This window comes from Muscardinus avellanarius (genome assembly GCF_963383645.1).
Source record: "Muscardinus avellanarius genome assembly, chromosome: 8".
NCBI lineage: Eukaryota > Metazoa > Chordata > Mammalia > Rodentia > Gliridae > Muscardinus > Muscardinus avellanarius.
In genome coordinates, this window is record NC_137794.1 from 100934917 (window position 1) to 100960458 (window position 25542).

Genomic DNA, 25542 nt, shown 5'->3' on the forward strand with positions numbered 1-25542 from the left:
AATCACCAGCCCATTAGGGGATCTGTGTCTGTGATGCTCTGCAGGTTTCTTCAGTTCCAGAAGTTTCCCTGGAGAGGGAAGAGAGGCGACAGTGAAATAGGTCTCTCAGGGGACACAGGGCTCTCTTTCACGCCGGCTACTTGTGTGGCAGTGTAGTCCGAGAACTCTCTGGTGTCTCCGCTGTGGGACCTGGAAGAGGAGGAGGAAAGCAACCTCAGCTCCTAACCGGGGAGTCTGGGCGGGCGCCTGCCCCGGCCCTGCGGGGCGTGTTTAAGTCACACTGCAGGGTCTTTCCCCCTCTCGGCTTCGTCTTGAACCTGTATCTTCGTTTCCCGCATCGGCCCTGTGTAAGCAGCTCGCATGGGATGTGGACGGAGAATCAAGTTTCTGAAATGAAAACACAAATATAGTAAAATCAGTCCTGCTTCTTCCAGCCGGTGACTGTTTACGAGAGGGAAGCCGGCGGGCCCCCAGAGGTCGCTGGTGGCGCGGGAACCGAGGCCAGATCGTAAAGAAAGGGGGAAGAAGCAGCAGAAGAAAACACCCAGAAACTTTCTTCCCTGTGGGCAATCGCCGCCCCTCCGCGCCCCTGCAGAAGCAGTAACGTGACACCGGGCTGAACGCGGAGACCCGGCGGGAGCGGGCGGGCCGGGGAGGGGAGAGGGCTGCGGAGCGCCGGAGGGGGGGGGGGAGGGAGGGAAGCCGGGTCTGGGAGGTGGAGCGTGGGGACGGTGTCCGCCTCCCGATCCTCCCTGCCGCTTTCTCGAGCAGCCGGAGCCGGGACAAAACACGCCGACACACACAAAGCCGGGGGTCCACGCTGGCGCTGGAGGCGAGCCCCGGCGGCGGCGGGCGAGCCCGGGGCGCGGCGGGGCGCGGGGCGCGGGGGCGCTAGCGGGCGGGACGGGCGCGGGCACCCGAGCCGAGCGGGGCCGGCACCTCGGCCGCCCGGGCCGCGGCGGCGGCGGGGACCATGCCGAGGAAAGTCTCCTGAGCCCGGCAACTTCGGCCCCTCCCCGCCCCCACGCGGCTGCCCGCGGCGCGGCCCTCCCCATGTGCAGCCGGCCGGCCGCGCTCCCCGGCTCGCGGCGGATGGGTGACCTTTTCCTGGCCCGGGCCGGCTGTGCGAGGCGGCGAAGCAGGCGATGAAGAAGCCGCAGCAGCAGCAGCAGCAGCAGCAGCAGCATCCCGGCGGCGGCGCGGATGCCTGGCCCCATGGGGCTCCGGCGGGGGGCGCCCCTGCGGGCCCGGGCGGCTGGAAGCGCCGGGTCTCCCAGCTGCGGTTCCTGCGCTTCTCTCTCCGGGACTACGGCTTCTGCATGGCCACCCTGCTGGTCTTCTGCCTGGGCTCCCTCTTCTACCAGCTCAGCGGGGGACCCCCACGCTTCCTGCTGGACCTGCGGCAGTATTTGGGTAAGGAGGAGCGGCAGGCGCGAGGGAGGCGCCGGCTGCGCAAAGTTGTGCCCAAGGGAAGAGCGGGCGCGCCGGGGACTTGGGGTGCTGCTACAGCCCCGAGGCTCCCCAGGTGTGATGCCCGCGAGCATCCATCCCCGAGGCCGCGGGGTGCACCTTCTTCCTCCCGCGCTGTCGGCAGCGAGGCGGGGTGCCGCCGGGTGGCAGGGTCGGACAGGTACCCTATGGGGACCCCGCATCCCTGTCCGTGCCCTCCAGCCCGAGTGGGGCAGAGTGGATGTGTTGTTTGTGTTTATGTGAGCACCTGTATATTCAGGCTGACGGTGCGAGATGTGACGGGAAGGGATGCCCCCTTCATGACATCCTTAGAGACTCCGGTTCGGTTCTGTCCCGAGCTCTGGGGCAGGTGGGTTTATCCCCTCTCCCTGTCCTGCACATTCTTCACAGGATCCCCCTCCTGTCCTTCGGCCCAGCCCAGGTGGCTCTGCGCTGTGCCTGGGCTTGCTTGTGCCTTGGCCGCCCCTGCCCGCCCAGCGAGCCCCAGCAAGCGTGATGCGGGGAGCCGGCTGCGCCCGGAGCCCAGGACAGTCCAAAGATGCGGGTCAGCCTGACCAGCACTGTCCTCTCCTGTACCTGGTCATCTTTGGCGCTGTGTGCGACGCAAGTCAGAACTTTTTTTTTTCTCTCTCTCTCTTTCATTTTTGGTTGTTTTGCTGGGAAAGAGGACGTCTGTCTTTAGCTCAGGTTAGGAAGGGTTGTAACGGAAGAGAAAAGAACCGAGTCAGCAAGAAGAGGCTACCTCACAGCTCCGCTGTCGGGACGCGGGACCCGGGGTGCCGGGCTGGGGAGAGTGCGCCCAGGTCCAGGGAAGATGCTGGCCAGGCCAGCAGAGGGAGGGTGCAAGTCCTTTGCAGGTCTGCAGCCGGAAGAGGTCCTGGCGTGGTTGAGGAAGAGGCTGGGAGCTCTCCAGCTTCAGCGTCCCCAGAAGTGGTTCGAGGTGATAAACCTGAGCGAACTGCAAACGTCAGACATCTGCAGGAGAGCCGGCAGGGGAAACCAGTCCACCCAAGTGCTGCAGATGGCCAGCGGGCCAGGACCGCCACATTTAGCCCAAACATCCTACATCGCAGAAGCTACAGGTCTAGATAGACAGTTTGGAAGAAAAAACAAATACAACTACAGCAGCAAAGTGACATTAGGGGCGTTTGGAAGTATAAACAGATAATGGTGTTCTCTAGGTAGAGCTCAGATTTTAAAAGTCTTCAGTTCAGCCCAAACTTTGGGGCGTTCTGGTTTTGCAAGATGCTTTAGAGGAAATTAAAGGAAAATACTTGATTTCCTAAAGCAGAGTCTTTAGCATCGGGCTTACAGAGGGTTTTGGATAATGCACTCTTGTATTATTAGGGAGTCAAATCTCTTATTTCTGAGAGTTCTTTTTTTTTTTTTTTAAGTCTAGGGGCTTCCTTAGCTCCTTGACACCTGCTAATGCCCCCAAAGGAATGATTTTTTTTTAAACCATCGAAAACCCTCACTGTTGACTAGTGCTGAAAGACAAGTGTCTTTCACACAAGTGTCTTTCACATCTGATAGTGACTTTTTTTTTTTAGAAATTTCTTTTAAGAGGGCAATGTGAGCTGGGCACGGTGGCGTATGAATATAATCCTAGTACTTGGGAGGCTGAGACAGGAGAACTGTGGGTATAAGGCCAGCTATGTAACTTAGCGAGGCCTTCAGTAACTGAGACCCTGTTTCCAAATAAAAATAAAATCGGGTTGGGGGTGTAGCTTGGATGTTGAATGACCCTAGGTTTAATGCCCCAGGGTGGGGGGGGGATAAAAATAAAGCAAATGTGGAGCCCAGTGGTGTCTCAGAAAGTGTGCTGGGTGGGGCTGGGAGACGTCTGTGTCCACTGTCCTCAGGGTCACCTGGCTTTGGGCAGAGTGCTCAAACTTCATGTCCTTAGTTTTTTTTCCTGGTAAAATTAAGGATTCAACTAGATTTTCTCTAAAACCTCTACCTAGCTCCTAAGATTCTGTGGTTCTGATGCCTTCCTGGGAGAAGGGAGGAGGAACAGTCCTAGGAAAGATAAGATCAAGAAACTTCAATATTAGTCACACTCAGCTGGTCAGCATGTGTGGCCTGATAAACTCAGGTGGTCAGTGGGTGGAAGAGCAGGTGACATCGACCTGGGCCACCAGGAAGAACTGAAGATTGACACCCTTCTACTTGTTAGTGACTGGACCCTAAGAGGTCGACTGACACTAAGAGGGCACAGGACATCATCGTGAGCTGAAAATAGGGTGCCCAAGTTTGTTCCCTGTTGTTTTGCCACATAAAGAAAATAATGATTTTTGGGAAAAGTGGACTTGTGGTCTCTAGGATGGTCTAAAATACACCCTGAATAATGTCAGGTCAAGGTATCCGTAAAATTGCTCCCCTCCCCTCTTTCACCACTGTGTTATTTTAGTGTCTGTCCAAAGAAAATTGTGGTTAGTAAACACCTCCTCTCAGTTCCTTAGCTAGCCAATTTCAGAGGCAAGTAGTTATATTAAATATAAGTTGATATGAAGTCGAAGTTTTCTAACTCAAAATGTTTTTATGTAGAATGTTTTCTCTTTATAGGATATAATGTCAATATATTTGGAAGGTACTATATATTTGACACATACTAGCTACTTGATAATGATAATATTTTGTGTGTGTGGTACTGGGGATTGAACCCAGGGACATTCTACCTCTGAGCACATCCCCGGCCCTTTTTATTTTTATTTTTTATTTTCTATTTTTTCTGAGATACTAGGAATGGAACCCAGGAGTATTCTACCTTTGAGCTACACCCTTAGCCCTATTTCTTGTTTGTTTGTTTGTTTGGTGGTACTGGGGATGGAACCCTTCTACTTCCGGGCTACACTCCCAGACCTATTTGGAAACAGGTTCTCTTAAGCCAGCGTGGCTGTCTTCGAACCAGCGCGATCTTCCTGTCTCCGCCTCCCAAGTGCAGGGATTACAAAGGTGCGCCACCACACCCAGCACCCTAGCCCTATTTTTTATTCTTTATTTTGAAACAGGGTCTCACTGAGTTGCAGAGGGCCTCACTAAGTAGCTGAGGCTGTGAACCGTGATCCTCCTGTCTCTGCTTTGCAAATGCTGGGATTACAAGCGTGCGCCACCAGGCCCCGCTATTTTTTTTTTTTTAAACAAGATTTCGCTAAGTTGCTGAGGCTGGTCGTGAACCTGTGATCCTCCTGTCTCAACCTCCCAGAGATTATAGGTTATGCGGCTTAGTAATTGTTGGTTGAATTAATTACTCAACCTTTTGTTTTAAGTAGGTAGCACAGTATTGAACCTATTGAATATTTTCATGGGAAAATGAAAAGATACCATCATTTGTGATAAAAGCTAACATTTATTGTGTAAGTGCCAGTCAGTGGAAATGCAGAATGAAATTCACTCCACATAGCAACATGGTTGGTAGCCAGCGTCTATTGTTTTTCTCAGTTTTGTTTTGGGAAAAATATGAGGGCAAAGAATTATGGAGATGCTATAGTTTGGATCCGGATAAAATAACAGGCCTGTATGTTAAAGGCTTGGTCTTCAGCTCCATGCTAGAAACCTTTAAGAGGTGGAGCCTCGTGGGGGTGCTGTAGAATACTGGGGACAGACTAATGAGGGTTGCGCAATGCTGGTCTCTTTCTTTCCTCACCCAGCTCTGAGGTGAATGGGCCTTCCCCAGGGGCTCCCACCATGGCATACAACCTGCAGCCCAGACCCGTAGCAACAGGGCCAGTTATCGATCCTAGATGGGAACCTCCGAAACTCTTGAGCTAAAATAAATCGCATCTCTATAAGTTGAATCATCTCAATTACTTGTTACAGTAGGAGATAGTTGATGGCCGGGCTTGGTGGTGCACACCTGTGATCTCAGTTCTTGGGAGGCTGAGACAGGAGGACTGTAGGTTGGAGACCAGCCTCAGCAACATAGCGAGATTTTCAGCAACCTAGTAAGACCCTATTTCAAAATAAAGATAAAAAAAATATAAAAAAAACAAAGGTTGGGGGTGTGTCTTGGAAGTATAATGCCCCTGGGTTTGAGAGAGAGAGAGAGAGAGAGAGAGAGAGAGAGAGAGAGATAGAGATAGTGATAGAGAGAGAGAGCGCGCTTACTAACCCAGGACAATCTTAAACCCAAATCGTTCTGATTCCACTGACTATGGGCAAATGACTATGGGCAAAAAGAGAAAATGGAAATACAGCTAAGATAGAGGGTTGGGAATTTAGAAAGCTGATTGGCTAAAAGGCCATCATATTTACTTCCGTAATTTCACTTTCCTTTTTTTATACTTTTACTCTGAGTGTCTTGAGGACCAGCAGAGACAGGAAATAACCCAAGCATCTTTCTGCTCAGACCCCGCCTTTTTATGTGGTGCCTACCAGGCTGCCTCCTGTACTAGGGAAGGCTCTCCCTGAGCCGCCCAGCAGCTAGAGCTGGCCTTCCCTCCCATCAGGGCTCCCTGGGCTTTTTCTTTAGCAATCCCTCTGTGTCGAGGTTCTCTGTGTGGGTTGCTGGACCTGCAGCATAGTCCAGCACCAGCATCTCCTGGGAGGGAATTTGTTTGCATTTGTGCAAATTCTAAGGTCTTATCCCAGACCTATGGTATGAGCATGGACCCAGCAACCCGAGTTTCAGAAAGTCCTCCAGGGGATCTCCATGGAGCAGAGCTCGGGGGTGAAGTGTTACTTTCAGGGAGCTTCCCATGTGTTTGAGAAACAAGAGGGGTGGGGGGTTATAAAGTAGTTAAAGGTCACATGTCTGTGGTTTGATTTCTAAATTTTAATGTTTAAAAATGTGTCTGCCTGGCAGCTTAAATACCATTGTTTCAAGAGAAGGACCAGCCAGCACGTGCGGGTCCAGCTGGCCCTTCAGCTCTCCTAGGTGCTGAGAGGTGAGGTGTGGAGATGGGGTGAGGTGGGTAACTGAGCAACAGCGTGGAGACGGGAGCGACAGGGACAGTGGCCGGGCTTTCTCTTCCTCCCAGCAAGCATCAGTTCCTCCTTCCAGTCATTTTGGGGAAGGGCAGAATTTGTTACCCATAAAGAATTTTCTGCTGGAAAGGAAGTTGGGGGGAAGAAAATTCGGAAGTGATGATTGTTGTCTTGGTCCTTTTACCCCCATGACAGGTGGATGAAGGAGAAGACAAATATTCAATGGAGTAGAGAAACAGATATAGCAAATTCTAGACTTAAAACACTGGAGACCGTGGACTTTCCCAATTCAATGAAATTTCTTCCTTCGTTTTTTTTTTTTTTTTTAAAGCTTTAAAGTGGCATTCAAACTTCGATTTGCTATGAAAAACAACAAAAACAAAAAAATCAAATAAGATCTCCCCCAGAAATTAGGTTTTGATGAAGCTTCATTGCCAGTAGCCTTGTTACTTATGAGCTGTGGGAAATATCAAAAACTTGGAATAACACTCATTACGCTGATATAAACAGAATAAGCCAGATGGCTCACTACTGATCGTGTACAACCGGCAGACTCTAATGATTTATCATCAAGACTTGGATACGTGATTTAGCCTTTATGGGAGCTAAATTTGTTGGATTGATCTTCATTTGATATGCTTTTCCTTCCATTTTTAATTTATAACATTATAAATGGAGACACCGTACTTGATTTCTCAGAAGTGCCAGTCTTTACATACATTATATAAGAGTCTGGAAATTTAGAGTCAAAAAATGAAAAAAAGGTGCCATTTTTATTGAACTCAAAACTGTCCAAGTTTTTTAAGTGAATTTAAAGTAAGATGTGAAAAAAAAAGAGGTTTGGCTCTGTTACAAAACAATTTCTCTAAACTTTAAAAGCCAAATTTTATTTTCTGTTCTGCATGTCACTCACAGTTTAAATATAGTACTTTCGGTTTCACACTGCAATCTAGGAAATGAATGCATAAGACTCGATGGTACCAATAGAAATTGTTGACACAGGAAAAAAAGACACACTTGTTTATAGCTGCGAATTTATCTTGTAGGGTTGGTTGGGGACACAGTAGCACTGTATTAAAGGAGAGACAGAAAATGGCATTTAACTGTGGCAGTCTGTTCTACCAACACATAGCATGAATGGTGGAGAGCGCTCTGCCTTGTAAACTATTTTAAATGTAGACTAGCCTCAGTATGAATTGTTTAAAAACACACATAAATATGGATTATTTGGATACTGTCTTTCTTTAAATTCTCTGTCAGCAATCCAAGTTCAAGACACTAGTTGGTTTTGTTCTAGAGAAACCAGAAATAAAGTGGCTGATTTGAGTCCCAAGAGAAATAGTATCTTTTGCTTCCCCAGAGGGAGGCTGAAGGAGCAGACAGAGAGCTGGCCTCGCAGCTGTGCTGACCGGCACCAGCGGCCGGCAATGAAAGGGCATCTGTCTTATTTGATGGGTTGCGACCCCAAGAATTATTAGGCGTTATCTTCTGCTGTTTTGTTTTTGTGTGTTTTAGAAAGAAGTGACCACAAGTAAATTTTGTCTTACCTATATCTACTTGTATAATGGAAATTCACCTGTGGACAATGACATATATGAATCCTGTGGTCTATCAGAGAGAGGGGTAGGGCCATTAATATGTCACTAAAAATTATGATTTGCAAAACTCAGAAGTTGTACAATTATTTGGCAAGACAATTCCAAATAAAGTACATTTCCGTATGGGATATTCACATATTCAATGATACACCTGTTTGAAGTTTTTAAAATAGTTTAATGGCTTTCAGTATATTTCTAGATATGTATAACCATCACCACAATCAATCTGAGGACATTTTCATCACCACAAGGAGAAGGCTCTGTGCCGTTTATCTATCAATCCCCTGGTGCCCTGTCACGTCACCCTCAGCAAACACTAATCTACTTTCTGTTCCTAGAGTTGACTATTCTGCTTTTTTTATATAAATGGAATCATATAACATGTAGTCATTTGTGATTGGTTTCTTCCACGTGGCATAACGTTTCCAAGGTTCATCTATATTTATAGCATGCATAAGTGCTTCATTTCTTTTTTGTGATTGGATGATATTCTATAACAATTATATTTATTACAAAGTATTTGATATTTTATGAATACACCACATTTTGTTTATTCATCCCTTTATTAACGGACATTTGAGTTGGGTCTACCTTTGGCTATGTGAACAGTCAGTTCTGTTGTGAATATTTGTGCACAAGTTTTTGTCTGAACCCTCCCGTCTGTTCTTTTGGGTGTATACCTGAGAGTGGAATTGCTGGGCCATGGGCTGTGTGTTTCACTTGTTGAAGAACTGAAAACCTCTGTCCACGGTGGTTGAATTACTTCACAGCTCTACTGTCGATGTGTGGGAACACCCAATCTCTTAGCATCCTCACCAACCCTTCTTATTTTTCATTTCTAAAATTATAGCCATTCTAATGCGTATGAAGTAGTGTATCATTGTGCTTGTGTTTTGCATTTCCCTAATGGTTACTGATAGTGAGCATCTTTTCATGTGTGTCCAGGCCATTTCATGTGTGTCTTCTTTGGAAAAATGTCTACTCAGCTCCTTTGCCTCTGTGTGTGTGGGGGGCGGGGGGTTCTGGGCACTGAACCCAGCTGCAGTCCACTTCTGTACTAAACCCCTGGCCCTTTTTATGTTTTGGTTTGAAACAGGGACTTGCTAAGTTGCCTGAACTTACCTTGAGCTTGAGAGCCTCCTGTTAGGAAATGCAAACAAGCACAACCAGTACAACCAAGCACGGTGTGTAACTGCACCTGCCTCTGCCCACTTTTGAATTGTCTTTTTGTTTGTTTTGTTGGGTGTTGTTGAGCTGTAAGTTTTCTTTATATATCCTGCATACCAGACCATTATCAGATATATGACTGCTACTAATTTGGGGGCTGGGAAGGATGATATATAATACTTTTAGCCATTGGTCTCTATATTGTAGGTATCTATATTTTCAAGGAGAAGGAAATTAGTTTTATACTTCAGTCATTTTAAAGTGCTAAGTATAGTGACTGAGTATATAGTAAAAGCTAAATAAATTCCTAACAATCTCTTCTTACCCTTTGTCTGTGATCACTGTAGTTCGATTGAAAACAGGGATCTTAAGGGTTTACAGTAATGGAGTGCTCTGAATAATGAGTATTGGTTATCTGCATTTAGTTCTAATGTGTGATAGCTCAAGAATAGTTAGCATTCACCTATTTTAGAGATGTCATAGTATGTGGCTGATTTTGATTGGTTGATTATTATACAATGGACAGGAGTATTTTGACTGTATTTGCTCACTGGATTGGAGCTGATGAGCTCTGCAGGATGAAAAATTGGTGCATTATGTTCCTTGTAGAATGTTCTCTGAAGCTACCAAGGAAATTTTAGGCATTCTTGTAAAATCGAAATTTATGTGCAATTAATTCATTTTGTGTTCACATTGTGCTATAATATGTAGGCATATATACAGTAACAAGATTTCCTATATATCTTTTTCTTTAGTAAAGTAACATTACTTTTAGGAATATTCATCTCCAGAAAGGATTAGAAATTAATAGTAGGTTACAAAAATATACATTATCAAAATAAGAAGCTTTAAAAGACAATTAGATGCCATATGTCTGTTAAAATCTCAGTGTAAATCATTTGTAACACCTATTTATGTATTTATTTATGTTAATGTTCTCATATCGCTGCAGTGTTGAAGCTACGAGATACTTCTTAGTCTGTCTCTGGTTTTATACTAGTTGTCTATAATTTTCCAAAGATAGCTGCCGACTCACTTTTCTTGTCCCACGGCCAGTGATTGCTTCTGCTAATACCTCTGTGCTGACTGTTCTGGAAGCTGAAATTCCAGTTCTGACCTCTGAACTCCAGTAGTGTTGATTCCACGATCTCCTCTGAAGTTTTGGCATTCTACCTTGTATTGCGGTCATTTGTGAGCCAGCTCCTTGAAGGAAGGGGGGCATTCAGGACTCCCCACTTTCCTTCCATACTTCCCTGGGTGCTCTACCCAGGCCCCCGGGAAGGAGATGTTGATTCAATATGTTTGCTACTGGGATTTTCCTTTGCTATGAATCCAACTCTGCTTTGTTGGGGCTCTACATTAAGTAGAAAATCTGGGGAGCTCTGCCAGGAAAGACTATCTCAGCCGATGCCTTCAGCCTATTTCTCCCTTGCTATTTGAAGCCAGTGTGCCAAGTAAATATAATAAAACCACTCATGGCATGTGACTTTATAAACGTGTCTTTCTGTGCTCAGGGCTAATTGTCCACCTCTCACCTTTGGGAATTTGGAGTTACCTGTGTAGTGCTTCCTGTGATTAAGAATACCAAGGTCAATCTAGACATTTGGCTGTGTACAGCTAGAATGCGAACCTCTAGCTTTTTGGTTGTCTTCTTGAATCCCTGGCAATTGTTTTGGGAGTTTGCAGAAAAGCAGTTTATTTATCTCCCAGGGTCAGTGTTTTTCTTAGGTAGCAATTTGTGTTATATTATGTTTCAAGCATGAATAAGTCTATAAGAAGATGAGACCATGGGATGTCGTGGTTTTTGAAAAGGCAACTGAATAGTTTTTAGTTTAGAACTACAAAATGACCAGACTGTATGATTAAGGCCCAGCACCAATCTATTTACCTGTATTTGGTGAAAGATAATTCGAAGTAATGGAAGTCATGCTTTGATTAAGTGCTTCTTCAATTAACTACTGATAGGTGATGTACTTTATTTTTCTTTTGGTACTGGGGATTGAACCCAGGGCCTCACCCATTCTAAGTGTGTGCTCTACCACTGAGTTATATCCCCATCCTGATAGATGATTAAATAACCAGTTACATTTAATCGCACTGCATTTCTGGAATACTATTGATTTGTTCTCTAGTTCAGTGAATATAAATTCATCATCTTGATGAAAAGGAAAACGAAAGTGTTTTGAGACATAAAGTCCTATGTTCAATTATTCAACAAACATTCATTGAAGGCTTTCTGTGTTAGAACCATCAGCCCTAGAAAGAATGCCAGTTTGGGGGCTGAGATCTGGCTGTGAATCACTGTGTTACCAATTAGTTGCTGGGGGACTTGAGCAATTCTATTAACTTCTCTGAACCCCAGTTGCTTTAATCTATACAATGGGATCAATAATTTTTATCTAGTAGGACCCTTTTCTAATACAAACGTTGGCATTCGAATTCAACACATACCAGTATTCTCACCGTATTCTTTGCTTCCCTCTCATTTCCCTCATTTGATACACATACGTGTTTGTACATGTATACAAGTGCATGTGTACATCCGCTCACAAATCACCTACACTAGTAGGAGGATGCAAATCCAGTGGAAGGAAAGAATCTCACCAGGAAATGTGACATTACCTCACTAGCATTTTGGTGGCTTACCTTACACCCTTAGATGGGCCGGGGCTCTTCAGTCGCTGACAAGTTCCAAGCATTTGCACTGTTAATTATATATACACAGACCTTCCGGTTTCTTATCCTTTCTTCTACTTCCTAGAAGCAGTCTTCAAAGGATACATGCCTTGCACAGCCTGCCTGCCTTTGTGTCAATTCATCCACACCACTTACTTCTCTTCGTTCACCAAGTGAACAGAGCCATGTGGAGGGAGGACGTTGTAGCTGACTCTGGGATGGCAGGATGTTCTAGGATTGGGCTAGTTAATTGGAAGTTCAGCCTGTTCAAAAACAATCATGATGTAATTCCAGTACTTGGGAGGCTGAGACAGGAGAATTACAGGTTTGTGGCCAGCCTCAGCAACTTAGCATGCCATCAGCAACTTAGTGAGACCTTGTTTCAAAAATAAAATAGGACTAGGGGTACAGCAGGGAGGAAAGAAAGCCTCTGGGTTCAATCCCCAGTACTGCAAAAAGTTACAAATAAACAATCACAATCCTGGGTGTGCACTGTGCTCCTGTGACTGCTCCTGCCTGTGGCGGAAGGGCCACATTCAACACAAGGCTGCGTTCTCTTCTCAGTTCCCACTTAGCCTGGACGTTGGGTCAGGAGCCGGCACCAGAGACAGATGTCTGCGATGTCTCCGTCTCCACCAAGGGGCCAGTGAACTTGCTTCTGCATCCCCTCCCAGCTTCTATTGTAGTCACCGTGAGCTGCCAGACTCCCGTGGGTACTGGGGCAAGTGAGGGACACCTCATCTGGTGTAGCTCGTCCCCCACCTCCTCGAGCAGTTGACAGCAAATGCTGATTTTACATGATTGGGATTCAAAAATTGTGACCTCGCCACTCCAGCAGGGAGCGTCCTGCATGCACAAGGTCTGTTGGACCCGCTGCCTTCGTGGGTGGGTGGGGGCAGGTCCCCGCCCCTGGGTCTGCAGCATGGCTCACAGTGGTTCAGAGGTCAGTGCCCTTGGGTCACTCGAGCCTTCTAGATTTCAGGTTCTAGATGTCTAAAGGGAACATGTTTGATTAGATCTGAGGTTCTCCTTAGGATCTGCATTGGTCACAATCTGTCTTTGTGATTTGATTGTCCATCTGGGCTTTGGGGTTCTGGAAAATAAATCCTCTAGCCAGGCATGGTGGCATCCCAGTACTTGGGACTGACACAAGAGGATTGCAGGTTCGAGGACAGGCTCAGCAAGTTGTAAGGTTCTCATTAACCTAGTGAGACCCGGTTTCAAAATAAAAAGAAAAAGGGCTGGGGTGTAGCTTTGAGGTAGACTGCTCCTAGGTTCAATACTCAGTGCTACACACACACACACACACACACACACACACACACACACACAAATTCTCTAGTTAATGTTGATATGCAATCCCGAAGCCTCTTTTCTCTTTAAAATTAAAAAATAGATGTGTTTCTAATGCCCCTTATATTCTTAAAATCATGGATTGAAAGAGACAAGAAGTCATTGAATGGTAGCAACTAAACAAACAGAAGGCTATTTTCTTTGGAACTAACTACTCATTGAAAAGACTGTGTGGTGGCACTTGCCTGTAATCCCAGTACTTGGGAGGCTTGAGACAGGAAGACCACAGGTTCACGTCCAGCCCCAAACACACACACACACACACACACACACACACACACACACATATGCAAAATAAAGAAAAAAATTATAGGAAACTGACATGGTGGTGTGCACCTGTAATCCCAGTACTTGGGAGGCTAAGACAGAAGGATCAACGGTTCAGGACCAGCCTCACCAACTTAGCAAAACCCTGTTTTAAAATAAAAAGTAAAGCCTAGGGGTGTAGCTCAGAGGCAGAATGCCCCTGCGTTCAATCCCCAGTACAAAACCAAAACAAAACCAAAACAATAAAACCCCTGCAGGAGTCAAGTCATTAAGACAAAAAGAATAAGTAAGTATAGATTTTTTTTAAAAAAATAGTCCATTGTCTTCTAAATCATAATCATAATTTTTAAAATTTTTGATTTAATTAAAACGAGCAGCACTCTCCCGTAACTTCATCAGTTTGGCCCAGCCTGCTTGGATAACAAGAATATAGACTCATTTCCCATGATTGTGGGAAACAGAATGTCCATGGGAGGGCAGAGGGAGGAAGCAGAGTAAGACGTGATTTTCCAGAATTCAGAGTCTCAGGCTGTGATAAGAGGAGAGAGAGGAGTAATGTCAAGGAACGTGTGTTCCAAAGATTCTCACATGCCTTGCCCAGAGCTGGCCAGCCTGTTCCATCCTGGACAGCTCCAGAGGCTCAGAGGCCAAGGTGTGCTTGGCTCCTTCTGCGGGGAGCTTCCTGGAAGAGTCCATTGGACTTCATAGTCTTTCAAATAATTGAAAGTATAAAATTGTGATGTACTTTCTATTGTCTAGAAAACTGGTCCATCAGCCGGGCGTGGTGGCGCATGCTTGTAATCCCAGCACTTGGGAGGCAGAGACAGGAGGATTGTGCAGTTTCAAAGCCAGCCTCAGCTACTTAGTGAGGCTCTCTGCAACTTAGTGAGACCCTGTTTCCAAATAAAATATAAAATAGAGGCTGGGCGTGGTGGCGCACGCTTGTAATCCCCGCGCTTGGGAGGCAGAGACAGGAGGATCGTGCAGGTTCGAAGCCAGCCGTGCTGGCTTAAGAGACCCTGTTTCCACATAAAAAAGTATAAAAATAGTTCTGGGAGTGTAGCCCGGGGGAGTGTAGCTGGAAGTAGGAGGGCTTCCAAGAACCCCAGTGCCACCCCAAGAAAAAGTTAAAATATAAAATAGGTCTGGGAGTGTAGCCCAGAGGTGGAAAGCCCCTGGGTTCCATTCCAAGAAATACACACACACACACACACACACACACACACACACACACACACACACACAGAAAGAAAAAAAAGAAAACTGGTCTGTCTTCCAGCAGTTTCTCTCCTAAAGTCATTTTCAGATACAAGGAAAAAAAAAAAATCCCAAGTGAGTGGAAGGTGGGGTGGGGGGACATTAAACAAAACCTTCTGAACAATAATATCCATAATCAAAGCAGAAAGACCCAAACCTGGTAGAGCTGTTTCCCTAGGAAATGGGACCAATGTGCAGACATGGGAATTATTCAATTATTAAGAAAAAGGTAACTCATGAGTCAGTGGGCAAATTACCATGAGCAGGTAATTCCTAACTGGCCAATGAGTGGATGAAAAGATGAAGTGGCTTTAATCCCCCCCCCCAACACATCTTTGTGGCTTTCCTGTTTATATATGGCCCTTTGCTGGACTGGAGGAAGGTTCCAGTTCCCTGGGTTTGTGAGCCTGTCAGTCACCTGTGACCCTCTTCTACTCTGCCTGGAGGATGCCTGCCGCATCCCACGGTTCTGTTTAGAGGAGGGCAGGGCCTGGTGCTGCTGCTGCCAGTGGGAGCTTCGGGTCCTTGCTGGGTGATCTCTCCGCTGGGTCTCCCCTCCACGCTCAGCTCCACAGCCAGCCAGCTGCCGATAACAAGAGCTAACGCCCGGCCTTCCGTGCTTTGCCTCCTCCCTCCGCCCGCCTGGGTACTTGACTGAGTTAGTAAGAAGCCCAAGACTGAAGGAACCGGCACCCTGATTCGAACGCGGCATCTTGCCTGGAAGTCTTTGCTCCACATCCGAGACAGCAGTGGAACTGACTCATCTGGTTGGAGTTTCACAGAAATGTGACTGCAGATCTCTTGCAATTTCATTCTGCTTTGGTGTCAGAATTTGTCCGATGACGTGCCAAAAAATGTGTGCAAAATCACATACAGATTCAGACACTTCAAGAGGAAGTTATTTTTACTGCGGGGCATAGAGGGGGAGCAGAAAGTGACGTTGGGCAGGGAAGCCGAGGCAGGCCGAGTAAGGAGAGAGGTGTCTGGGCAGCGGGGCTGGCCTGTCCCTCTGGCGGCCCTGCCAGCCCGGCTGGGCTTGTGGTGTGGTCGCCTCTTAGCTGCAAGGACTTCTTGTGCAGAGGACCTGCCCAGAGGGAGTGAAGAATGTTGACATAATCTCCGAGTGTGAAGCCAACTTAAGCAGCGTGGGGTTAAGGCTGGCCACCCCTGGAAGAGTGTGGCGGGCCGTCCTCAGTGCCCACAGAAGCAGTTTTCTATCAGCTGCAGAGGACACAGAGGGCCGCATGGAGAAAAAGATCCTCCCAAGCTGCGGCAATAGACAATCTTGGAGCCCGGCGTGGGTGTCTGTGCTCGGCCTTAGCAGTTGACAGGATCGAGGCCATCCCGTTTGCTTGGCTTGCGTTTGTCTGGACTCCAAAGGCTGTTCTCGTTTGCCGGCTCAGCGGAGATCCCGGGCCTGACAGAGCTGCAAATGTTTGTGGTTATGTTCTTCCCGTCATGCTGTGAGATGAAGAGGTTCCCAGAAAGCAGAGGAAGCGGAAGGACACATCGTTAGCATCCATAACTTCTTTCGCTCCTTGGCCCGGACACCTGGTGGAGGCTGCTAGGGCGGCCATTGGGCGGTGATGGAGTTTTGGGTCTTGTGAGGTTATAGCATGAGGGGGAACTTTCCAAGTACATTTGTAAATACTCTCTGCAGATGTCCTCATCCTGCCGTCCTGTTCCTTGTGCTGGGAAAAGGCGTGTAGTTCCTGTGTGACTGTGTCTTGAGATGCATGTGGATGGCAGCTTTGTCTCAATCCGAACCCTGACTTAGCATGCATGTTTAGGCGCGGTTGTTAGGAGAGGTCCCTAGCTTTTGGGGGGAACCTACCAGAACATGCTTTGGTTGCTGGGCAGGCTTCTGACTTTGCAGCATGATGGATTCTTGTGCCCAAATCAACCCCCTCTTTACCATTCTTTCTCTCTCTCTCTCTCTTTTTTTTTCTGGCCACTTTGGAACCAGAGGTGACTTTTTGCTAATTACAGAGTAAATCTTGCTCATAAGGCTTGGCTTCATTGAAGTCTCACATCAGTGAGGCTTAACAGATCAGAGACATGTGTTTTCCCATTGCTTTCAGATGCCCACCTCCTTCACATGGGCTTGGCAGGCTTCCTCTCTTTCATCTGTCATCTCCTTCATTTATGTAGATTCATTCCTTCAACAAATGCTCATCAAACACCAGTTCTGTACCGGGTGAGGAAGATAGACAATAACACAGGCACTGCACACAGTGGGGGGTGGGTTGCTGCACATACTTGAAGGGACAGAGAAGGACTTCGGATGGCAGGCATGGAGCCAGGACCAGGAGAATGATGGGCGTGGAGTGGGAGCAGGGATTGGCCGAGCCTGGCGGGGCGTAGACTGATGGTCTCTGGATGAAACCCTGGTTATACCCCTAGGTCAGGGATTCTCAAGGCTGGCCACGTGATCGAATAACCTGGAGAGCTTTGGAAAACACTGGTATTCATTCGCTTGGTCAGGGTTGGGTCTGGGCATCAGTAGGTGTTACACGTTCCCCCCGTAATTGGAATTTGCAACCAAGGTAGTAGGCTCAGCTTGGAGTTTTGTGTGTGCAGTAAATCCTTCTCCGTGCTGTTCAAGGATGCTTAGCTTAATCTGTAATCTTGTATTTGGCAGTGACTTGCAGTACTTTACTTTGCAGCTTCTCCACACCAGTTTTTCTCAAACTTTAGTCTGCATTTGAATCAGCCAGGCATGTGTTAAAGGCAGATTCTGATGTAGCAGTTCTGGCTGAGAGTCTGCTTTTCTAGAAAGCTCCAGGGTGTTGCTGGTGCAGCCCCACACTGAGTTGCAAGAGTTTACACTATGCCTGCCCTTTCTGGGTTTCTGGGAAGTGATTAACACTTGTAAACAAACAAATGGGTCAGGGGTTAGACTAGCTCTATACTATTAATATTAAACATTTTGTAAATTTCCTTTTAAATGAGTTTTCATAGTCGGGAGTGGTGGTGCACACTTATAATCCCCGCGCTTGGGAGGCTGAGACAGGAGGATGGCACAGGTTCGAAGCCAGCTACTTAGTGAGGCCTTCAGCAACTTAGTGAGACCCTGTTTCCAAATAAAGTATAAAATAGATCTGGGAGTATAGCCTGGAGGTAGAAAAGCCCCTGGGTTCCAGTACCACAAAAAAAAGAAGAAGAAGAAGAAGAAGAAGAAGAAGAAGAAGAAGAAGAAGAAGAAGAAGAAGAAGAAGAAGAAGAAGAAGAGGAAGAAGAGGCTGGGGGTGTAACTTGGAGGTAGAATGCCCCTAGGATTCTATCCCCAGTACTGAAAAAAAAAAAAAAAGAAAAAGAAAAAAAAGAAAAAAATGAGTTTTCATTCACCAATTTGATTGCCTGGATTTAAGATTACTAGTTTTTTAAAGTGATAATTATGTACTTGTATAAGGCAAATTTAAAATGTCTTTTTATATTTATTTATTTATTTATTTATTTATTTTTGTGGCACTGGGGATGGAGCTCAGGGGCATTCTACCTCCAAACTACACCCCCAGCCCTATTTTGTATTCTTTATTTTGAAACAGGGGCTCACTGAGTTGCAAAGGGCCTCACTAAGTAGCTGAGGCTGGCCATGAACGGAGATCCTTCTGTCTCAGCCTCCCAGATGCTGGGATTACAAGCGTGCGCCACCACATCCAATTTAGAATGCCTTTTAAAACTTCATCTCTGTAATCATGGCATTGAAATGCAGGCTCTTTGGAGATTTGCGAACTTAGAGATTTTAACATAAGAAGTAAAGCAACTGGTCTTAGGTATGAAATTTCTTTGAATAGTTATTGCAGATCCTGGTGTTAAGTTTTTATGTTGAGGCTGTTGTATCAAAATCCATTCCTAACATCCAAATATTTTGTAAAGTTTACCTTTGAACAGAACAAATAATTGGATGCAAATACTTATGGCAAACAATTAGAATGACTCAGTATAATGCTTTAAAAATACGGTAGAGGAATAACCAAACCATTACTACATGTGTACTGTAGGAAATTGGAAAATAAGGGAAAAGCACGGAGAAGAAGATATAAAGTGTGTTAACTCCTTCACTCACGGCTGTGTTGGTGTGGTTACATGCTTCCTCCATGCCACACTGTCACAAGCATCACTCCCTGACCTCACAGATTTTCTCTAGCATTGGCTCTCATGGTGCCAGAAGACCCTGTGAATGGACCGTAATTCCTTTAGCCAGGCCTTTTTGATGTTTAGCTACTTTCAGTTCTTTTCATGATTGTTAAAAAAGCTACCACGGACATTATTACGTTTTTGCAGACTTCCCTTGTTTCTCTTGGCATCAATTTCCAGATTTGTAATTTCTGGGATAAAGTGTGTACCCATTTCAAAATTGGTTTTAATACAAATTAATCATGTTGGTACACACATCATCCTCAGTTTATAATCTGTTTTGCCCCATACTCTTATAAACACTAGATGTAATCTTTTTTTTAAAAAAAAGTCCCTTGCTCATTTAGTGGAAAATGATATCCTTGTGCTCTAATTTGCCTTTGTTTGCGTATTTGCGAAAGTACCCAGTTTAACTGTGTTTGTAGGACACCCTCTTTTGGGAATGAAAGTCTTAAACCTCTTTCCTAAATGTGTTCTTCTTTCTCTTGTCAATTATAAGAGCTCTCATAATTGACAAGGGCTCAGCTCTCCGCCATATGTGCAGATATAGCTTCCTGGTTCTTCATCTGTTCTTGAGTTTTTAACGCCAGTTTCTTTTATTTTTCCTGTGTACAGATTGACTTTTTTCCATTTATTGTTTTTCTTTTGCTTTTATGCTCAGCAAGGCCTTAGATCCTGACATCAAATACAGATGCCCCGTCTTTTCTTCTGGTTCTATTATTGTTCCACATTTGCAATTTACCTTTTAAACCCCTTTGGCACTTATTTTGGTATAAAGTAAATGCACGTGGCAATTTTGCGAGTCTAGCGGGAGACAAAGTCATTTTCAAACATTAAAATAAAATTGATCTAACTGTTTAGACAATCAAAAGCCCGGCTTGCTATTTGATCTTAAATCGGCACTGGGGGTGCTTCCGGGATCCTCGATGACCTCTCTGAAACCTGTGTGTGGGCTTCTTCTGCTCCTTCCCCCAGCTGTGCCTACTCAGTGCAGGTTTCCCAGCCGCCCCTTCCAGTTGCCATTGTTTCTGGAAAGATCTTTTGTGCCCAAGTCAGTGGATGCTCTAGTCTTGGGCACTGACCAAGTAGATGCCATCACTGTCCCTGCTGGAGCCACCCAGGTTGCCTGAGTGCAGAACTGGACAGATTTATGGGTCTCAGCTGTCTGGGTTTCCACTGGGTCTTGAGCCCCATGCAGCCTTGCACCTGTGCCCTTGGGGTGACCTTGACCCCAGCCTGGCTGTCCCTGCCCTCAGCCTTCTGGGGCCCCTTGGAAAGAGGGGCAGCACTTGTTTTAACACTATTTTTATATGCAACTCTATGAAAGTGAAATGTTGAGTCCCTGTGGGTGATTATTCTTTTGAATGTCTACAAAATTCAAGGGATCACAATTTGGAAACAGAGATTTAAAGAAATGTTCAGGGGACCACAGTTTGGTAGCATACACACGATGTGCTGGTAGAGCTGTGTTTTGTTCTGTGAATCTGCCTCTCACGGGCTGCTTCACATTACAGGAGGCAGTGTAGTGTTAACAGAGCATTGGTCTTCAAATCAGAAGTCCTCTGTTTGAGTCCTGGCATTACCACCGTGCAGCTGTGTGACCCTGGGTAATTCACTTAACCTCTCTGAGTCTCTGTTGAGACTCTAGAGGGACTATTTCTGTTCTAGAACAATCACCATCAGATTATAAAGAGAATGCTATCTGCTTGGAGTACTGTGGACATTTGCATTTATAATATCTGTTACTACACATCTTCAGTTTAATCATCCACACAGAGGTCCCACCAGAGCAGGTGGCAGATGGGAATGTAGAATGCAGGAGCCAGTGTGTGGCTGCCTCCCCTCTCCCAAAGACGAAATAAAGATTTTCTGTATATTCTAAGACCTCTGGCTGCTTTTAAATTGCAAGAAATAGTTTCATGATTTAAAGCTTTAAAACATTTGCCTTATGATCATTTAAGATTTTATTTTATTTTATTTTATTGGTGGTACAGGTAATGGAACCCAGGGGCCTTCTACCTCTGGGCTACACTCCCAGACCTATTTTATATTGTATTTGGAAACAGAGTCTCTTAAGCCAGCTAAGGCTGGCTTCGAACCTGCGCAGTCCTCCTGTCTCAGCCTCCCGAGTGTGGGGATTACAAGCGTGTGCCACCACGCTCAGCCTAGATTTTCCTTTAAACAACAACAACAACAACAACAACAACAACAACAAAATGGTTCTTGGCCTGGGCATGGTGGCATATGCTTGTAATCTCAGTACTTGGGAGGCTGAAACAAGAGGATCGCAGGTTTGTGGCCAGCTTCAGCTACATGGTGAAGCCCTCTGTGACATAGTGAGACCTTGTCTCAAAATAAAGAATAAAACAAAGTAGGGCTGGGGGTTAGCTCAAAGGTAGAATGCCCCTGGGTTCAATTCCCAGTACCGCAAAAAAAAAAAAAAAAAAAAAAAAAATCTCAAAGCAGCTGCTAGCTCAGTTTCTGGTATGGATGTATAAACTCTTCATATTGTTGGTGATAGAGATGTGCTCCATGTACCATGTGGAGTGCAGAGTAGGAAGCAAGTTACAATGAAGGAGAGGGTTTCATGGGAGAGGTGATACTTGAGCTGGGTATTGAAGTATTATACCTAGGAGTGTGCCAGGCAGGGCATTCTGGAGGAAGGAATAGCACATTGTGTAGGTTTGCCATTGGCCAAAGTTGTGGCCCTTTTAGGTCTCCTGAGCAGTACAGGGTGGCTGGTAGGAAAGCACTGCAGGGGCAGAGGGGACTGGCTTGCTGTAAGAGAGGCTAAGAAAGAAGGGTAGAATTTCAGGAGCTTGTATGTTAGCCTAACTGCTGTGCCCTGGGGAAGCCACTGAATATTTTGAGGTCACAGATTGACAGCAGATGTTTTATTCATAAAGATAGCTCTGGGAACTGGAAAGGAACAGTGGAGCCGTGGAAGAGGCCAGGCAGGTGACTGGTGTGGTCTTGTCCCGGTTCCCTCTTGTGCTCCTTCACTCTCCCCAGTGAGGCGGCTACACACTGCCCTTGCAGATGAGGCAGGCGGAGCCCTGAGTTGCTCAGCTGTGGGGTAGGACCTGGGCGTGGGGGGCTGGCACCCCGCCAGGTCTGGGTAATATTTTTGTTTTTACCCATGCCATACCGAAGTGAATTTCAACAAAAGTTCTGAAGTACTTTTCTAATTCCTTTAATGTGAATTGACTTTCAAAGTAGGTAGTGTTAACTTTTTTTTTTTTTTTTTTTTTTTTGGTACTAGGTTTTGAACTCTGGGGCATTCTACCTCGGATCTAAATCAGTAACCTTTCTTTTATACTTTTTATTTTGAAACATGGTCTCACTAAGTTGCTGAGGGTCTCGCTAAATTGCTGAAGCTGGTCAGGAACCTGTGACCCTCCTATCTCAGCCTCTCAGCTCCTGGGATTACAGGTTTGTGCACGATGCCCTGCTAGCTCTAATGTTGATAAAGGAAATCTGACAAGACTAACAACTCTCATTCTGCGGGTGTCTTATTTTGTATCACAGAGTCCTGCTGATGTCCCTGTTAGCTTTCCTGCTTAACAACATTCTGCAGACTGATGCTTTTTTTTTTTTTTTCCCTCTGATTAGGTAAAATGGAAAGAAAGATCCCCACTGTGTTTTTTTAGGCTGAGATGTAACATAGCTTCAGTTTGTGTTTTGGTGATTTCTGTTTTGTCATAGATTAGGTTTGCATTGAAGCTAGAAATTCTTGCCATTTAAAAATGACTGCACTGAGTTAATTTTCTTTGTGGTGTTCTTGAAGATTCTTTTGTTGTTGTTCTATTTTGTTTTGTGGTACTGGGGATTGAACCCAAGGGCATTCCACCTCCGTGCTATACTCCTAACCCTTCTTAAACTTTTTGTTTTGAAACAGGGTCTTGGCTAGGTTGTTGGGAGTCTCACTATGTTGCCTGGTTGTCCTGGAACCTGTGATCCTCCTGTCTCAGCCTCCTAAGTACTGGGATTATAGGTGTGTCTTTGGGCATCTTTAGAAGTGGCTTCCCTCACATTGTCTCCTCAGTCCCCATAGGCTGGGGCTGCAGACTCACGCTCCGGGTGCAGTGCTCTGTGGCTCTGTTCATCCCTCCTAGCCCCTGCTGGGTGACAGCCAGGCCCACGCTGCCCCGTGCAGCCACCCGCTCAGGAGAGGTCTAAAGCATAATGCTCCAAAATGTTTTTTTTCTTTTTCTTCTTTTTTTATTAAACTAGAAACACGTTTCTAACTCTTTAATTTTGTTAAGACACAGTTGGAGAGAATGGGTCCAGGTCACAGAAAACTGAACTGTGCTGTGAAGCAGGAAGTGGGCAGATAGTGCTTGAAATAATCATCTGGCTATTTGGATTTAAAGACTTCTATCATTTCAGAGAAGAGATGAAGAGGGAGAAAGCCCAGACTTGCACAGAGGCAGAACTTGCTGGGTGACACATGCTTCTTAGGACAAGTATGTCATGTAACAAGGTGAGAGGATTTTTTTTTTAGCTGGATATTATTTTTTCTTTTTTGGTCCTATCTCTGAGCTCTACCCCCAGCCCTTTTTGATTTTTTTATTTTGAAACAGAGTCTCACTAAGTTGCCGAAGCTGACCTCGTACCTGTAATCCTCCTGTCTCAGTCTCCCAAGTACTGGGATTATAGGTGTGCACCACCACAAGTGGAATATTAAGTTTATATCTGAATCTTTTTTTTTTTTTTTTGGTGGTACTGGGGTTCCTGGAAACTCTTCTACCTTTGGACTACACTCCCAGACCTATTTTACATTTTTATTTGGAAACAGGGTCTCTTAAGCCAGCAAGGCTGGCTTTGAAACCGCATGATCCTCCTGTCTTTGCCTCCCAAGTGTGGGGATTACAAGCGTGAGCCACCATGCCTGGCTATATCTGAATCTTTGGGAGGCGGAGGCAAAAAGGAAAGAAAGTATATCATATGTCACCATAATCTAATCTGAAACAGTACATAGAAGCTCATTGGAAAAGAGTGGCCTCTCTCTTTTGACTTCAAAAAAATTAACACAAAAGAATTTATTATATCTTAGAGTGTCCTCATAAACACTCTCTCCCACAGTAATTTTTCCCCATGAACACTGTCATCCACAGTAACTTTTTTCCCTATATGAACAAGGATGCGCTCTTCATGTGGCTCTGCCGTATGCTGGCCTTTGTGAAAGTGGACAGAGGAATAGGAAATGGTATCTTAGCCGTGGTGTTCCCTGGGGAGCTGGGCCGGGACAGTTCAGGCATCTTGCTTTCCAGTGGCCTGAGTTGTGTAGAAAAAGCAGAGCCATGTGCCGTGAGAGTGGACCCTTGGCCTCACTCACGGATCTGTTTCTTTGGTTTGATTCTTGGCAAGAAGAGTCAGTTGAAGGATGCCTGAGGAACAGACATTCAGTGTGAGTCGCACTTCGCATGGTGGATGGTCAAGGAGCCACGTTCTGGTTCCTTCCCTTACTGAGTGGCCAGCTTAGGTCTGCCGTGGTTGGCGAGGACCTCGCCTCTGATCGGGCCTCCTGGACTGGAGGAGTCGTTCCTCCTCTCTGCAGCAGGGGCTAAGGCAGCTGGGACCAGGGCCAGCGTCGATCTCAGATGGGGAAGTTCTGAATAAAGGCTTTGTGAATGTGTCAAAACCTCATCTATCGGAGGCCTTTCTTTTTTAAAAGATCCAGCATGCCTCTAATTTCATAGCAGTTGTCAATGAGAGAATGGAATTCACTTTACTAGCTTTGCTTCTACAGCTGTATTAAGTGTGTTTTCAGAACCTCTCTTTCCAATTCAGCAACCTTTTCTAAGTCTTGCCATATTTTAGGCACTCTTGGATACATGAACTCAGAAAACATGTGAGGAACTTTCTAAAAAGGGTTAGAGGAAATAGGATCTGTTACAAAATACTTTATAAAGTTGGCTATAGTTTGGAGCTTAATTTTATTTTCATATAGCTTTTTTTTTTTAACAATACTGGGGGTGGAACCCAGGGGCATTCTACTTTCAAGCTATACCCCCAGCCCTATTTTAAATTTTTTATTTTGAAACAGGGTCTCACTGAGTTACAAAGGGCCTCACTAAGTAGCTGAGGCTGTCTTCAAATCGTGCTCTTCCTATGTCAGCCTCTCCCAAATGCTGGGATTACGAGCTTGTGCCACCACATCTGGCTTCATATAGCTTTTTTGTGTGTGTGGTAATGGGGTTCCTGGAAACCCTTCTACCTCCGGGCTACACTCCCAGACCTATTTTATATTTTTTTTTGGAAACAAGGTCTCTTAAGCCAGCGCGTGCGGCTGGCTTTGAACCTGCACGATCCTCCTGTCTCTGCCTCCCAAGCACGGGGATTACAAGTGTGCGCCACCACGCCCGGCTTCATATAGCTTTTAATTTCTCTGAAATTTATGTGATAAAATTTTAAAATGGTGATTTTTTTCATTTTGTAATGACATGTATATGAAGAGTATAATTTATTTTTCAAGTGGAAACGAGGCAAATGGGAACACTGGAGTATTGTTTTAAAACTGTTTTCTAGACACACAACACAATTTTTAGTACCCAAGAAAAGGTCAGTTTCAGATTCATTTTTGTTGCACGACATTTTTGTTGAAATATTTTCATAGAATAACCGTATTTTTCAGGTTTTTCTTTTTTTACCTTAAGACAAAGATGGCGCAAGTATTGATGTGAGG

At 45.5% G+C, this 25542-nt stretch overlaps 1 protein-coding gene across 1 annotated transcript in view; it reads left to right on the forward strand.

Annotated features, from left to right (window-relative positions):
- Positions 1-1145: 1145 nt before the first annotated feature.
- Positions 1146-25542, forward strand: part of UST (uronyl 2-sulfotransferase) — a gene marked incomplete at both ends in the record, with an annotated part of 307272 nt that continues 282875 nt past the window's right edge. The window contains one exon of the mRNA XM_080700246.1: positions 1146-1413. Coding sequence (XP_080556372.1) covers positions 1146-1413 — 268 coding nt within the window. The remainder of the gene's footprint in view (positions 1414-25542) is intronic.